Source organism: Musca autumnalis, unplaced genomic scaffold, assembly GCF_047663935.1.
Source record: "Musca autumnalis isolate F117 unplaced genomic scaffold, ASM4766393v1 scaffold_2, whole genome shotgun sequence".
NCBI lineage: Eukaryota > Metazoa > Arthropoda > Insecta > Diptera > Muscidae > Musca > Musca autumnalis.
This window is the reverse complement of record NW_027411755.1, coordinates 108,758,732-108,774,760: the sequence shown is the minus strand read 5'-3', so window position 1 is coordinate 108,774,760 and position 16,029 is coordinate 108,758,732. Positions and strand designations below refer to the sequence as shown.

Here is a 16,029-nt window from a genome sequence, read left to right as displayed (position 1 = left end):
CTGCCACGTAGGCAAATTTTGACATTTCGTTTTTGTGTTTTTATCGATGTGGCAACATCTTTTGCAAATGGCGTAAATTTGCAGCCATCAAAAATTCTGACGTGCATTTCCAGCGTCATTGCAAAAAAAATTAGCAAAGCGAAAACATCTCCTCATAATCGTGAAGTAAAATTGTGCCGGGCAAAGAAAAATTGAAATATCTTTTGCTGGAATAAACCAGCAAAGTAGCAAATCACCAGAAACGTGCCCCTGTGATATCTTCCTGCCATCTTATTGGAATTTTCTTGAAACCCTAGTGGATTATTGTTGAATTTTATCAACAAAAGAATGGTGAGTTACACGAAGTGGAATTTTGTGGAATTTATTCTAAAATAAATTCGTTTCTGTTTGTTAAAAGGTGTTTTTGGTAGCGGATAGCACATGCTAACCGCATGGTGCATGTGTGGCTGTACCTACATTCCATTCAACCATAGTCCGGGTACAATACCACAGCAGCTTCAGGCATTGAGGTTATGCGGCTTAAACAAATTAATTAAAAGCGAACAATAACACCGTTTGCTACCTCTTGATGTTTGCAAAAACCGACATGCCTTGAAGTACAGTAAACTCCACAATACTGTACTTTACCAATAGCCACATAACAACATCCACAGTAACCATACAAGATAGCCCAGATATACCAACCAATAGTCACTCCATCATCACCACCCTTCATACTCAACCATCATAAATCAATCTCATCAAATCCAGCCGAGATAACCTAAAAGCCATATCATCAATTCATTCCACTGACCACACAATAGAAGGAAGCCACAACTCACAGAACCACCATCACACAAAAGCATCCATTAACAACATTATGATTGCCGCCATTTTATACACAATTTCAATCTGCATTAGAGAGGAGATGTTAATCCAAATTAAGGGTAATGCCTACCCTCTAACTGTAAGTACGCAATATAACACACAGATATAGTCGGTGCAACCATCCTGCTCCTTCCTGGTAACCCATACCAACCAGTTACAGACCGGGAGGTGTGGGACCAGTCTTTTTTGCTGTTTTCCTCTGTTTCACAAGCAGATCCAGAAATTCCTGATTTTATATATTATTAAGTATTTATATATATTTTTGGGCTTTATCTTTTTATGAATTTTCTTGTGAACATTTTGGTTATTCAAAATAACGGTTCGTTGTCGATTGAGGTCAAAGTATAACGGTGAATTATGCACGTGGGTGTAACACGAGTTTGGTAGTAGGCATTCCAGCCCAATAGGACTACCTAAACTGTTTTATAATTTACTTTGGTTATTGTCGCCAAACCTATAGCCACGCATTTTGACCAAAATTTTAACTACTTGGATTTTATTCAACCGATTTACTATTTGATCGAGAAATGTTAATTATCATATATTCTATAAGTTTATTCATTGTTTATATGGAACTATGTTCGCTAAAAGATTATATTAGTAAATTATTATCATCCCTCAATTCCACATCTGTTTATATATGCATATATATAGACATATATACCCAATTTTAAATTTTTTTTCTTGGCGTTGACCTGACTCATTGTCAATCATAATACTAGATTATAGTCTTTTAGGAGAACACCTCCGATCTAAAGTACGTATATGTATATAGTATATATATGCATATATTTCAACTAATAATTTTGCATATAAATTTTATTATGTCAATCCCATTTTTTTTTTTTTTTTTGATCTCCGTACAACTATCCTTATTGGATATTTTACCGTCTTCGTTTTTAACCATTGAGCTCATTAGGTAAAAAGGTAGAGGGTTAAGTTAAATTAAATGTTTTTTTTTTTTCTTTTGTGCTCAGTGGCACAAATGGGAATGACATACAGAATTAAAATTTGAATTTTGTATGTATCATTAAGTGAAGTAAAATTAAATCTCGTTAATGAATTTGGTAATATATTATCCTTTAGATAATAAACAACGAATATAATAATTATTCCTAAGCGTTATTGATATCTGTTATAACCTAATGTTATAAAATAAATATGAATTTAAGCTTTGAAATTTAACATTATGAGGTTCTAATTTGTTAACATAAGGTAATGTAGAGGTTATCCAGCCAAGGTACAGATTTTGGGAGTCATCATCATCGATGAGACTCATTGGGGATTTTGTAGAAAATCCATTGGGAGGGCAAGGTAACCCAGCAAACATCTTGGGTACCATCAACAACAACAACAACTTTAATTCTTTTTAATTTAAATAAGCGTTTCTTTTATGAATGTGTGATTTGATAATGAATCAATTTTGTTTATGTCTGGTCTGGAGTGGCCACTGAGCTAGACCGAATCTCTTCAATGGCAAGTGTATACCAGCGACATCTTGGTATGCCTCATTCCCCTTTACACTCCAAATTAGTTACATAACAATGGCGCCCAACGTTCAAGCCAATGTCTTAGGTTCAACTCCCATCAATGGGAATTGCTCCTGAACATTAGGTGTATGAATTTTTGTTTGATTGGTTTTCAGTATGTCTTGAGTTGTTGTTATATTACAACATACCAATTGCGACTTAAGGTCAATTAAATTTTAACATCATTTCTTGAATGTCAACTTAAAGGAAAAGAGTTTTAGTCGTCTTGCAAGCCTGAGTTTATGTCAAGCTGCAATTTTGTGACAAAACTTCTATGTTATTAAGTTCATACTTCGACTTTCTTTAAAGCTTTATAATATATTGTCATCTGCAGTTGATTATTCATGATCTTTTGCATGATTTGCTATATTATAGCTGCTTTAATATACTGATTTATTGGAATTGAAATTTTTGGGGAAAATTTTGACCACGCTTTTGGAAGATGATGAAGATTGTTTGTTGTTGTTGATTATTCTTTTTTTATCCTGGCTGATACTTTAACCTTCTACCAATTACCTTATACATTTTATGAAATAATTTTAACCTGAAATTATTGGAAAAATTTTCTGAAATTTTTTGAGAATTAGATTATTGATAGTTTGTTCGATTGTTGGCACATTTAAGACGTATTAGTTTCGTTTTATCTGGCACCTGCACTAATAAGATCTTTTGGCAATTTTTTTTTTTCTGTTTCTGGTTTGAGAATTGAATGTGAAGCGTAGTCGTGGAAACTGGTGAAACCTTTCGAGATTTCAATTGGGATCTGTGGTGCATTAGTTTTTGTTAGATTTTCCAGAGGTGGTAGTAATTTACTATTCACTTTGCTGGAATTTTCTACCGTGGTAGTTACCAAGCTATTTCCGATTGCGGGAGGCATAGGGTCGTCGCCCTCAAGACATTTGTTTTTCCCTTTTTGATTAAAAGACTGCAGGAGGGGTTTGATAGGCTCAAACTACTGATTGCTAGTTCTTACTTTTAAAATATATACGCTTTGAGTAGCAATATATTTTTGTTTGTTTTCACGTACACACAGGGTGTACACAGAACTGGACTAACTGTTTCCGAAGACTGGTCTTCAGTTCGACTCGAGGTCAGCTGAAGTACCTTAAGGTTGTAGGGGCGGTTAGTCTGGACAGCCTTCGGACGGCAGCGCTCAACCTTGAGTTGGAGCATTTTCCGTAGGACTGGTTGTTGTCTGGTTGTCGATTTCTCAGTGTATCTTTAGAAAGCCGTTCTATGCTTAACTAAAGATACACTGAAGAGACCTCGAGAAACTCTTTGAGGAAATTCTAACCGGCAACAATCACTCCTACGTTGTGAACAGTTTACCTCATAGAACAATAGGGGTAGGCGAAGAGGACTGAAGAGCCTATCGAAGTCCTATATATATATTTTTTTTTCCTTCACCAGCTAAGACCTTTCTTTTTCTGATTCGAATATTATTCGAATTAATTTTACCCGGACTTACAAACTTTTACCCTGATCTACCACAGCCTAGATAATCTACTGTCTCAATTTATTCTGTTTTTCAGGATTTTTGAGTTTTTTTCTGCTTATGAGAAACTTTGCAAGATTTATTGTTTTTTTTGGTTCGATCCTTTTTCGAAATACCTGACCTGTTGGAACCATTTAAATGTTCATATTGAGTCTATATTGGACTTTTCGGAACCTTAAGGCAGTAACCGTGATTGACTGTTTCATCTACATATCTTTGGTATTTTTGTTGAATTTATGGTATCATACCTACCTTTTTGGAAACCTGTCGGTCATTAGAGAAGACATTTTTGGATTTTGAGCTTTTTATTGAAATTTATTGTTGTACTGAGTAATAAAAGTACATTTTTGGAAAGTTCTTCAATATTTTTTTTTGTTGAGATTTGGTTTTGATTTGAACAACATGCAGCCTGCTACGGGTGCTAAGCCAAAAACTTACGGCATTATTACAAGGTCGACAAGCCAAGCAGTGGGAGAAGCTGCTGGAACAGAACCAGGTACCGGATCAGGTATCCCAGCTAGCGCTGATGGCAATGATCCGCCTACACCAAACGAATTTGCAAGTCCACCTACTCTTTCGCAAGTAAATGAGCAACCAAGCACAATTACTAGACCTTCTTTTAGCCCTTTGACTATTCGTGGCAATGATGAAGATCAGGTTGATAGGCTTAGTAGCACAGGAGTTCTGGAGGTAGTTCAGTCCGCCTTAGAGGCCACCCAAGCATCAATGGTTGAAACCATGAAAAAGGAAATGCAGAAAGCGGTTGCTGCTGCAGTTCAAGCTGCTTTTTCTCAATCTTCTGTTCCTCCAGTTAATCCTATTAACAGACAAGAACCACATTCTCAAAGCATTGATTGGCCTCATGACTTGCCACCACTACAAACTGATACAAGACATGCAGGTTCGGGTAGTAGAAACCAGGAAGTTCCAAATCGAAATAGGGAAGATTTTAGTAGGCCCAGGTATCCATATCTCAGTAAGTGGGGCATTAAGTTTGATGCTACCCCAAAGACACCAAATGTCGAAGATTTCATCTTTCGAGTAGAAAGACTTCGGAATAGTTATGGCTGCCCAGAACAAGAATTGGTTGATGAATTTCATCATTTATTGGAAGGTCGTCCTTGCCAATGGTATTGGGGAAAGATTAGACAGTATCCAAACATGAACTGGGAAATGTTAAAGATCAGTATAGTCCATGAATTTCAACGTTTTCAATCAAATCTTGATGTGATGAGGCAGATTATGGACAGAAAGCAGGGTAGGGATGAATCTGCTACTCAATATATAGATGCCATAAATAGCCTGCGTACTCAGTTGAGGGAACCTTTGAAAGATTTTGAAGTTATAGACATTCTCAAAGCGGGATTAAAACCCCGACTTGCCCATTTAACTTTCAGTGGCACCTTTTATTCTGTTGAACAATTCCGAAATGAAGTTAGAAAAGCTGAAGAGTTTCTTGAAAGGGAATCGTCGATGAGATTTAGAACAGGCCAACCCCCTCGAATGATAAATGAAATTAACGATTCTGATTTTGATGATTTAGTCCATGATGTTGAGGAGTTGCGTTTACGGCAGAAGCCAACTGGTGTTTCCAAGAGTGAGCCTTCACGATGTTGGAATTGCGGCAGCAATGGCCACATTTTTAAGAACTGCTCTAGTTCACATCGTTCAATATTTTGTTTCCGCTGTGGATCACCAGGGGTTACCACTCCACAATGCAATCAATGCAAACAAATTAGTCGTCCTTCTAATGTTTCTAAATCCGAATCCATAGCTACTCAGACAGTGGATTGACTAGCCTCTACTGATGTTTCCACTCATACAGATCCAATTTTTTCTGATCCATGTAAAGTATTACCCAGACTTTCCAATAACTTAGCCAAAACCAAACCTGATTTGACATTACCTTTTCACGTCCGCATGGCCAATTATATGAAGACTCGTGATAGAATTTTCAATTCCGAAATAACGGCCGATACCACTGTTTTTGTTTCCAAACGCATTATGAAGACTCGTGAGCGATATAAACGTAGGCGACTTAAGAGGTTATCAATATCGTCTGCTCAATTTTCTGATTTTAGACCCAATGATCCTCGACCATTTAGAGAAGTTCTTGTTAATGGAGTATCAGTTTTAGCTCTTTTTGATAGTGGAGCCAGTGTCACCTGCTTAGGTAAAAATTGTTTTTCTTTGATTGATGAATTAAATCTGAAGGTTAATCCTGTGTATAAATGTAGCGTTGGTACAGCTAGTGGCCAGCGAGTTTCCTGTTCTGGTAAAGTTAGTGTTGAGCTCTCGTACGACGGTAAGACGAAGACCATGGATGTTTATCTTATTCCTGGTCTCGAGAATTCCATGTACTGCGGTGTAGACTTTTGGAAAGAGTTCAGCGTAGCACCAAAACTTATTAGCAGCTTAGAGATCCATTCCGATAAAATAGATTCCGATATGCATATCTTGTCCGATGACCAATTAGCCTTGCTGGAGAAAGCTAAGGAAAGTTTTAGAGATTTTGAGAAGCATGGTCTCGGCAAGACAGATCTGGAGGAACATGTCATTGACACGGGGGATGCTGTCCCAATAAAACAGCGACATTATCCAGTATCGCCAGCTGTCGAGTCTCTTATATATCAGGAATTGGATCGCATGTTGAGTCTAGGTGTTATAGAACCAAGTACAAGTCCATGGAATTCGCCAGTCACACTCGTACGTAGAGGCGAAAAGAACAGGCTTTGCTTGGATGCACGCAAGCTAAACGAAGTTACCGTAAAAGATGCTTATCCGCTACCATTTATAGACGCACTCTTAGGCAGGCTTCAAGACACTTATTTTATATCAAGCATCGACTTGAAGGATGCATTTTGGCAAGTGCCTCTGGCAACAGAAAGCCGTCCGAAGACTGCGTTTACAGTTCCGGGGAGACCACACTATCAATTTACCGTCATGCCGTTTGGGTTGTGCAATGCAGCCCAACGGTTATGTCGGTTAATGGATAGAGTGATCTCACCGGAACTGAAAAACAAGGTTTTCGTATACCTCGACGACTTGTTAGTAGTTTCTCCGGATTTTGACTCACATGTCGAACTACTTCGTCAGGTAGGTGAAATGTTGACCAGGGCAAACTTGACAATCAATCTCAGGAAATCCAAATTTTGTCGTCGAGAGCTTAGATACCTCGGGTATATTGTCGGGGCAGGAAAATTAAAGCCTGATCCATCAAAGATTAACTCAATCACTGATATTCCAATTCCAAAGTCCGCTAGAGATGTTCGTAGGTTCCTAGGGATGGCTTCTTGGTTTAGGCGCTTCATCAAAGATTATGCCGAAATAACCGCTCCCATGACTAGCACCTTGAAGAAGGGCAGAACTTTTTCATTCGGTGATTCCGCAATCGAGGCTTTCAACCAATTAAAAGTAGCTCTGACTACAAGTCCTGTTTTGAACCATCCTGTGTTCGATAAAAGATTTTACGTCCAATGCGATGCCTCCAATCTTGGGTTAGGCGCAGTGCTGTTCCAGCTAGACGCTGAAGGTCTGGAACGCCCCATCGCCTTTCATTCCGCTCAGTTGACGAATGCTGAACGGAATTATAGTGTCACTGAGCGAGAGTGCTTAGCCGTGATCAGTGCAATAAAGAAATTCCGTCCTTTTATTGAGATGATGCCGTTCACGGTTATCACTGATCACAGCGCTTTGAAATGGTTGATGGGGCAGAAAGATCTCAGTGGTCGGTTGGCGAGGTGGAGCTTGAAGCTTCAGGCTTTTAACTTCGATATTCAGCACAGAAAGGGATCGCAAAATGTAGTCGCGGACACTTTATCTCGTTTACACATGGATGAAATCAACATGTTCATTGATGAAAAGCCTTTGATTGATTTAGATTCGCCCGATTTCAAGAATGAAGAGTACACTCAGTTGCTAGAATTGGTACGCGAGAACCAAGACAGTCTTCCGGACTTAAAAATTGTTGACTCATTTGTATATAAAAAGACGATTCCGTCTGATGGCACTCCCGTACTCGAGAATTTCGTATGGAAACTTTGGGTTCCAACAGCTTTAACCGAAAACTTAATTAAAAATGTCCACATGTCTTCATTGAAAATTCACTGCGGTATAGGAAAGACGATCGCGGCACTTCGTCAGTATTTTTATTTTCCCAAAATGGCAAAACTAGTCCGTGAATTCATTAATAACTGTATTGTTTGTAAGGAGACGAAGGCTCCTAACAAAGTATTAAGAGCCAAAATGGGCAAAGAGACCATCACTGACCGACCGTGGCAAAAGATATATATTGATTTCGTTGGACCGTTTCCGAGATCGAGGTTAGGGAATACTTTTATTTTTATCGTGTTAGATCACTTAACAAAATTCGTTTTATTGAAGCCTTTAGCGAACGCAAACTCAAAAAGTGTTGTTAAATATTTGGAGTCCGAGGTTTTCCACAAATTCGGTGTGCCACAAATTGTTCATTCCGATAATGGAAAACAGTTTATATCCACGGAATTCACTTCGTTTTTAGAGAAATATGGTTGTAAACAAGTCCGTAACGCGGTTTACTCGCCTCAAGCGAATGCTTCCGAGAGGGTCAATCGGAGCATTATCGCGGCGATTCGATCTTACGTATCGGAGGATCAGAAAGATTGGGATAGACATCTATCCGCAATCGAATGTTCTTTAAGATCCACTTTACACACTTCTACCGGATTTACACCATATTTTTCACTATTTGGGCAGCACATGATAACACACGCGAGCGAATACGACTTAGCACAAAAACTCGGAACACTAGAGGACGGCGGGGTAGAAATTATCTCGAAACATGATCTTTTGGCGTTGGCACGTAATACGATTAAAGATAAAATTCACGATTGCTATGAAAAATCGGCAACACGTTACAACACTCGATCTCGCGAAATGTGTTTTAAACCGGGACAGGAAATACTCAGGCGGAACTTCATTTTGAGCGACGCTTCGCGCCATATCAATTCTAAATTATGTCAAAAGATTGTAAAATGCAGAGTTGCCAGACAGGTCGGAACTTCATTATACGAACTTGAAAACTTACAAGGTAGGAAAATTGGGGTCTATCATTCGAAGGATTTACAACATATGGTGCCAACGTAATAAGTGCCCGGCTTTAGTCCACTTTTTGTCTGTTTTATTGGTTTTTATACATCAGGGTCGCGGTTCTTCCCCACTTCTACATACTTCGGTTAACTTCCCGAATCAGTATGGCTTCGGCTGGCCTATGCCAACATGTTCGGGTTTGTTATGTTAACCTAGCATAATGCGGTTTACATTTATGAAATCCACTCGATTTCGTAAATGTAAACCTGCCATAACACTTCATATATGCCGAGCGTCGGCGTACGAACGCTTTCGCATTGTGGGCATTCGCCTGCCACGTAGGCAAATTTTGACATTTCGTTTTTGTGTTTTTATCGATGTGGCAACATCTTTTGCAAATGGCGTAAATTTGCAGCCATCAAAAATTCTGACGTGCATTTCCAGCGTCAATGCAAAAAAAATTAGCAAAGCGAAAACATCTCCTCATAATCGTGAAGTAAAATTGTGCCGGGCAAAGAAAAATTGAAATATCTTTTGCTGGAATAAACCAGCAAAGTAGCAAATCACCAGAAACGTGCCCCTGTGATATCTTCCTGCCATCTTATTGGAATTTTCTTGAAACCCTAGTGGATTCTTGTTGAATTTTATCAACAAAAGAATGGTGAGTTACACGAAGTGGAATTTTGTGGAATTTATTCTAAAATAAATTCGTTTCTGTTTGTTAAAAGGTGTTTTTGGTAGCGGATAGCACATGCTAACCGCATGGTGCATGTGTGGCTGTACCTACATTCCATTCAACCATAGTCCGGGTACAATACCACAGCAGCTTCAGGCATTGAGGTTATGCGGCTTAAACAAATTAATTAAAAGCGAACAATAACACCGTTTGCTACCTCTTGATGTTTGCAAAAACCGACATGCCTTGAAGTACAGTAAACTCCACAATACTGTACTTTACCAATAGCCACATAACAACATCCACAGTAACCATACAAGATAGCCCAGATATACCAACCAATAGTCACTCCATCATCACCACCCTTCATACTCAACCATCATAAATCAATCTCATCAAATCCAGCCGAGATAACCTAAAAGCCATATCATCAATTCATTCCACTGACCACACAATAGAAGGAAGCCACAACTCACAGAACCACCATCACACAAAAGCATCCATTAACAACATTGTGATTGCCGCCATTTTATACACAATTTCAATCTGCATTAGAGAGGAGATGTTAATCGAAATTAAGGGTAATGCCTACCCTCCAACTGTAAGTACGCAATATAACACACAGATATAGTCGGTGCAACCATCCTGCTCCTTCCTGGTAACCCATACCAACCAGTTGCAGACCGGGAGGTGTGGAACCAGTCTTTTTTGCTGTTTTCCTCGACGGTCAGCCGAGTTAGTCATCAAATATTCACAAGCAGATCCAGAAATTCCTGATTTTATATATTATTAAGTATTTATATATATTTTTGGGCTTTATCTTTTTATGAATTTTCTTGTGAACATTTTGGTCATTCAAAATAACGGTTCGTTGTCGATTGAGGTCAAATTATAACGGTGAATTATGCACGTGGGTGTAACACGAGTTTGGTAGTAGGCATTCCAGCCCAATAGGACTACCTAAACTGTTTTATAATTTACTTTGGTTATTGTCGCCAAACCTATAGCCACGCATTTTGACCAAAATTTTAACTACTTGGATTTTATTCAACCGATTTACTATTTGATCGAGAAATGTTAATTATCATATATTCTATAAGTTTATTCATTGTTTATATGGAACTATGTTCGCTAAAAGATTATATTAGTAAATTATTATCATCCCTCAATTCCACATCTGTTTATATATGCATATATATAGACATATATACCCAATTTTAAATTTTTTTTCTTGGCGTTGACCTGACTCATGGTCAATCATAATACTAGATTATAGTCTTTTAGGAGAACACCTCCGATCTAAAGTACGTATATGTATATAGTATATATATGCATATATTTCAACTAATAATTTTGTATATAAATTTTATTATGTCAATCCCATTTTTTTTTTTTTTGATCTCCGTACAACTATCCTTATTGGATATTTTACCGTCTTCGTTTTTAACCATTGAGCTCATTAGGTAAAAAGGTAGAGGGTTAAGTTAAATTAAATGTTTTTTTTTTCTTTTGTGCTCAGTGGCACAAATGGGAATGACATACAGAATTAAAATTTGAATTTTGTATGTATCATTAAGTGAAGTAAAATTAAATCTCGTTAATGAATTTGGTAATATATTATCCTTTAGATAATAAACAACGAATATAATAATTATTCCTAAGCGTTATTGATATCTGTTATAACCTAATGTTATAAAATAAATATGAATTTAAGCTTTGAAATTTAACATTATGAGGTTCTAATTTGTTAACATAAGGTAATGTAGAGGTTATCCAGCCAAGGTACAGATTTTGGGAGTCATCATCATCGATGAGACTCATTGGGGATTTTGTAGAAAATCCATTGGGAGGGCAAGGTAACCCAGCAAACATCTTGGGTACCATCAACAACAACAACAACTTTAATTCTTTTTAATTTAAATAAGCGTTTCTTTTATGAATGTGTGATTTGATAATGAATCAATTTTGTTTATGTCTGGTCTGGAGTGGCCACTGAGCTAGACCGAATCTCTTCAATGGCAAGTGTATACCAGCGACATCTTGGTATGCCTCATTCCCCTTTACACTCCAAATTAGTTACATAACAAGCAATCAACATTTTAATAATTACAGTTTAACGCCCTATACATTTCAATAGTAACACTTTTAAGCTTTTGTACTTTTGTCATTGTGATTTTATAATTTTTCATATTTCCTATTGTGATTGATCTTTACATTTTAAGTTAACAGCTAAAAATACACCTCTGTAAATATATTTAATACTACTACTCTAAGCAACTATGTACTACTAAATTTTATCATACATGACTAAACGACTTTGGCGCTTCTCAAAAGTGAAGCTAAGTAGAATAAAATTCAACAAATTCGTTCATTCTTCTTGAGCAACTTGAACTCTGTACATCAACCTCAGTGCTTCCTTATGTAGTTGAAACTGATAGCAGAGCATCATCCGCAATACAGAGAGTGAATCAACCAAACAATCTACGAAAATCGTGTTTGCTTTATTGACGCCCAACGTGGGGCCATGTAACACGACCACTTTCTACCATCAACAGCCGAGGACTACAGCAACAAAAGGCTCGTAATTTGTGAAAGCACAGAGTCTTCGCAATCGTCTTGTTTCACAGAAGACCTATACAGATGGCCATATAAGACGACGGGTTATTCCTGTAGAACAATTTGAACACTGCATATCATCTTGAATGCTTCCAGAAGTACATGAAACCGATAATAGTGCATCATCACGCAATTTGAACACTGTACATCAACCTCAATGCTTCCTTAAGTACATGAAACTGATAGCAGTGCATCATCACGCAAATTGGACACAACACATCAACTTCAATGCTTCTGAAGTACATGAAACCGATAATAGTGCATCATCAGTACCTACAAATCATGCCGTTCACTTCAACAACAATGCAGTTTTACTCCAGGGGGAGGTTCCGTAGAAAGTCTATGGTTTCAGCATCCAACAAGACTAGTTCCACATAATCTTCCTACCATCATTGCACTTTTAGCAGATTCAACAAACTTATACCTCAGCAAAATTCAAGAACCCATTATCCTAATACAGTTTACTTAACAGATCTAACAATCAATTAGCCTGCATGCAGTTTATTGTAACAGATTCAACAATCCAATTCCTTATACAGTTTGCCATACCAGTTCCCACAATCATTTATTTCTGATGCTTCATCGGGACGCTTTCAGCATCAGAGGGGGAGACTGAAGCAATCTACATTTTAATAATTACATTTTAACGCCCTCTACATTTCAATAGTAACACTTTTAAGCTTTTGTACTTTGTCATTGTGATTTTATAATTTTTCATATTTCCTATTGTGATTGATCTTTACATTTTAAGTTAACAGCTAAAAATACACCTCTGTAAATATATTTAATACTACTACTTTAAGCAACTATGTACTACTAAATTTTATCATACATGACTAACCGACTTTGGCGCTTCTCAAAAGTGAAGCTAAGTAGAATAAAATTCAACAAATTCGTTCATTCTTCTTGAGCAACTTGAACTCTGTACATCAACCTCAGTGCTTCCTTATGTAGTTGAAACTGATAGCAGAGCATCATCCGCAATACAGAGAGTGAATCAACCAAACAATCTACGAAAATCGTGTTTGCTTTAGGGCGAATTATAGAAATTTTTAATAAATTTGGTATAATATTTTCTCGTATGCTTTTGTTGATAAGTTCTGTCAAAATTGGCGCTACATGTTCAACATAGGGATAGGTAATGGAAAGCAATAATCGATTTTTCGATTTTGGTCTAAAACTAAAAATGCGATTTTTCGGTCTTGCGATTATTTCAGTTGTTTTAAAACTCGACTTTCGACTTTTTCATAACCGCAGAAAATCGATTATAATCGACTATTCGTCGATTTTCGAGTTTTCTTTTGAAACTGTAAAACCGCCAAGTCCACAATCTATGGGCAAACTCGAAAATCGATCACAAGATAATCGATTATGCGATTTTCCCTCCAGACAAAAGTCGACTACGATTTTTAGATTTTTGACTGCAAAAAGTCGATTAACCGAAAGTCGACTTACCTATCCCTAGTTCAGCATTATTTTTTAGATCCATTGCTCTAATACAATCTGTTCCATTACTTTTTCTAGTATTAAGGCCTTTTAATATATTCATTACTTCTTCTTCATTGGTATTCTCAAGAAATATAGTATTAATGCAGTTTGAATGAATAGTAGGAAGAGTTGTGATATTACAAACATGCAAAATGTTTTCCACGTTCCTCTTAAATTGATGCGCAAAATTTACTTTTCTAGATTCAGAGGATTTTTCGTAAATTTCATTAAAAGTTTGATAGATTTTATTAAAAAGCTCGTTAGCTCCTTCATCGACTGCAGCTATATTTCTGCAGTTTGTTTTGTATTAGACTTTTAACTTTACTATTGTTTATTATCGTTTTCATGTTATTTTGTTGGTCTAGGTGTGGGCATATATGTGACCATTCTTTACCAAAAACATATTGTTACGAATGTAACTGATAGGTTAAGTTAGTTTAGTTTAATTTCCGTTAATTTAAAAATTTGAATTGTAACGTAAAGTTTTTATTACGCAGTTACTTTATTTAAGCAACAACAACTACCATGTAGAACTCTCTTCATCATTCTAGTCGTTACATTACCTTTTGTTATTGTTCTTTTGTTTGTTTTGCCATAATAATGTGATTATCGTTTAGTTCCTACTTCTTGTATTTCGTGTAGTTGTTTGTTGTTGTAATCACGTCATTACTGTGCTTGTCTACTTGTATGTATGTGAGTATGGTTGTTCGCTTAGTGCGAATGTGTGTCTGTGTGTTCGCTGCACAGATTCGAGAGGTTGCCATATGTTCTAGATATTTCTAGACCAAGGAGATTTTGGGTATAAATAGAGTTACGAATGGCAACATTGAGTTGAGTTGTGTTTTAAGCGTTGAACTGAACAGATCGGTTAAAGAATTGCTGCGTGCTAACTAGAGACTTGCTGTGTGCTTAGTAATTAAAGTCGGTTCTGAATAAGTGTAATAAAGTAAATAAAGCATTGTAGAAACGTAATCTAAAACGAACCCTGTTTTATTTGGTACAAATCGTATCGGGGAATAAAACAACGTCTACACGGAGATTAGTTAAATCTAATTCCATAACAATTGGTGTCAGCAGTGAGATTACGATCATCCTACAATGGAGTTTAAAGATCTACGAGTGGAAGACTTGAAGAAGGAGCTAAGTAAGTTGGAGTTGTGTTCTACTGGCAACAAGGCCGAACTACAAAAACGCTTGTTGGAAGAGTTCGAGCGCCGTGGAATGAACATCGATGAATATGAGTTCGACGATAAGGAGGAAGTCGAGTTACCGGCAAAGGGCGAATCCACTGTTGAGGAAGTTTCATCGGTAGCTGCCAGGGGTGACGATTTGAAATCAATGCTGGCTATGATAATGCAGGAAATGAATAAGAAAAGTGAAGAAAATTCCAAAATGATGGAGAAATTAGATGCTAAAATGGACGAAATGAAAGCAGAGAATTCTAGGATGTTTGAAGAAAATTCAAGAAACTTAAAAGAAGAGTTGGAAGAGAATTCTAGAAAAATTAACGAGAAACTCGAGAATATCACGATGGTGCTCGAAAAGAGAGTAGAAAACGTGGAGGTACAAATGAAAGAGTTGGATAAAAAGATTTTGTCTGTTGACGAGAAAGTTCTGGCCCATGATGAGCAATTTGTGAACCTTGAGAAGAAAATGTCGGAACTGGAAATCAAAGGCGGCCCAGTGAGAGCTATTCATAACACGATAAAAATCAAGCCTCCAGTGTTCGACGGCTCAACCTCTTTAAATGTGTTCAAATTACAGTTCGAGACATTGGCTGCTAGAGATTCTTGGAACGACAACGACAAGGCGGTATCACTCCTTATGGCATTGAAGGGTGATGCTGCTGACGTATTACAGAGTATTCCCGCCGCTTCTAGGAACAACTATGGAGATATAATGGCTGCTCTTGAACGTAGGTACGGTAGTGAACACAAGCAAGAGATCTACCGTATGGAACTGAGGGGAAGAGTCCAGAAGCCAAACGAGACTTTACAAGACTTTGCGGCTGATATAGAGCGGTTGGCGCAGTTGGCATATCCAGGAGAGACACATCCATTGGTGGACCGCATAAAGATTGAGACATTTGCAAGTGGTATTCGCGATCCAGAGATAAAATTTGCGACGTATGCGGCACCGATAGGAACATTTGCAGAAACCGTGTCATTTGCCCTGGCCCAAGAAACCGCGAAGATGCTGGTGAAACCTAAAGCTTACAATGTGCGGAGGCTGCAAGTTGAGGACAGCAATTCCCAGACCGTTGTCGACCTGCTGAAAGATGCACTGATGCG

At 37.5% G+C, this 16,029-nt stretch overlaps 1 protein-coding gene across 1 annotated transcript; it reads left to right on the top strand.

The window, feature by feature from the left end:
* LOC141394447 (uncharacterized) lies at nt 1-11,361 on the top strand. The gene is made up of 3 exons (XM_073968786.1): nt 1-330; nt 398-9,619; nt 9,687-11,361. The coding sequence occupies exon 2, from the start codon at nt 4,294-4,296 to the stop codon at nt 5,683-5,685; it is 1,392 nt and encodes a 463-aa protein (XP_073824887.1). The 5' UTR covers nt 1-330; nt 398-4,293; the 3' UTR covers nt 5,686-9,619; nt 9,687-11,361.
* The last annotated feature ends 4,668 nt before the right edge of the window (nt 11,362-16,029 follow it).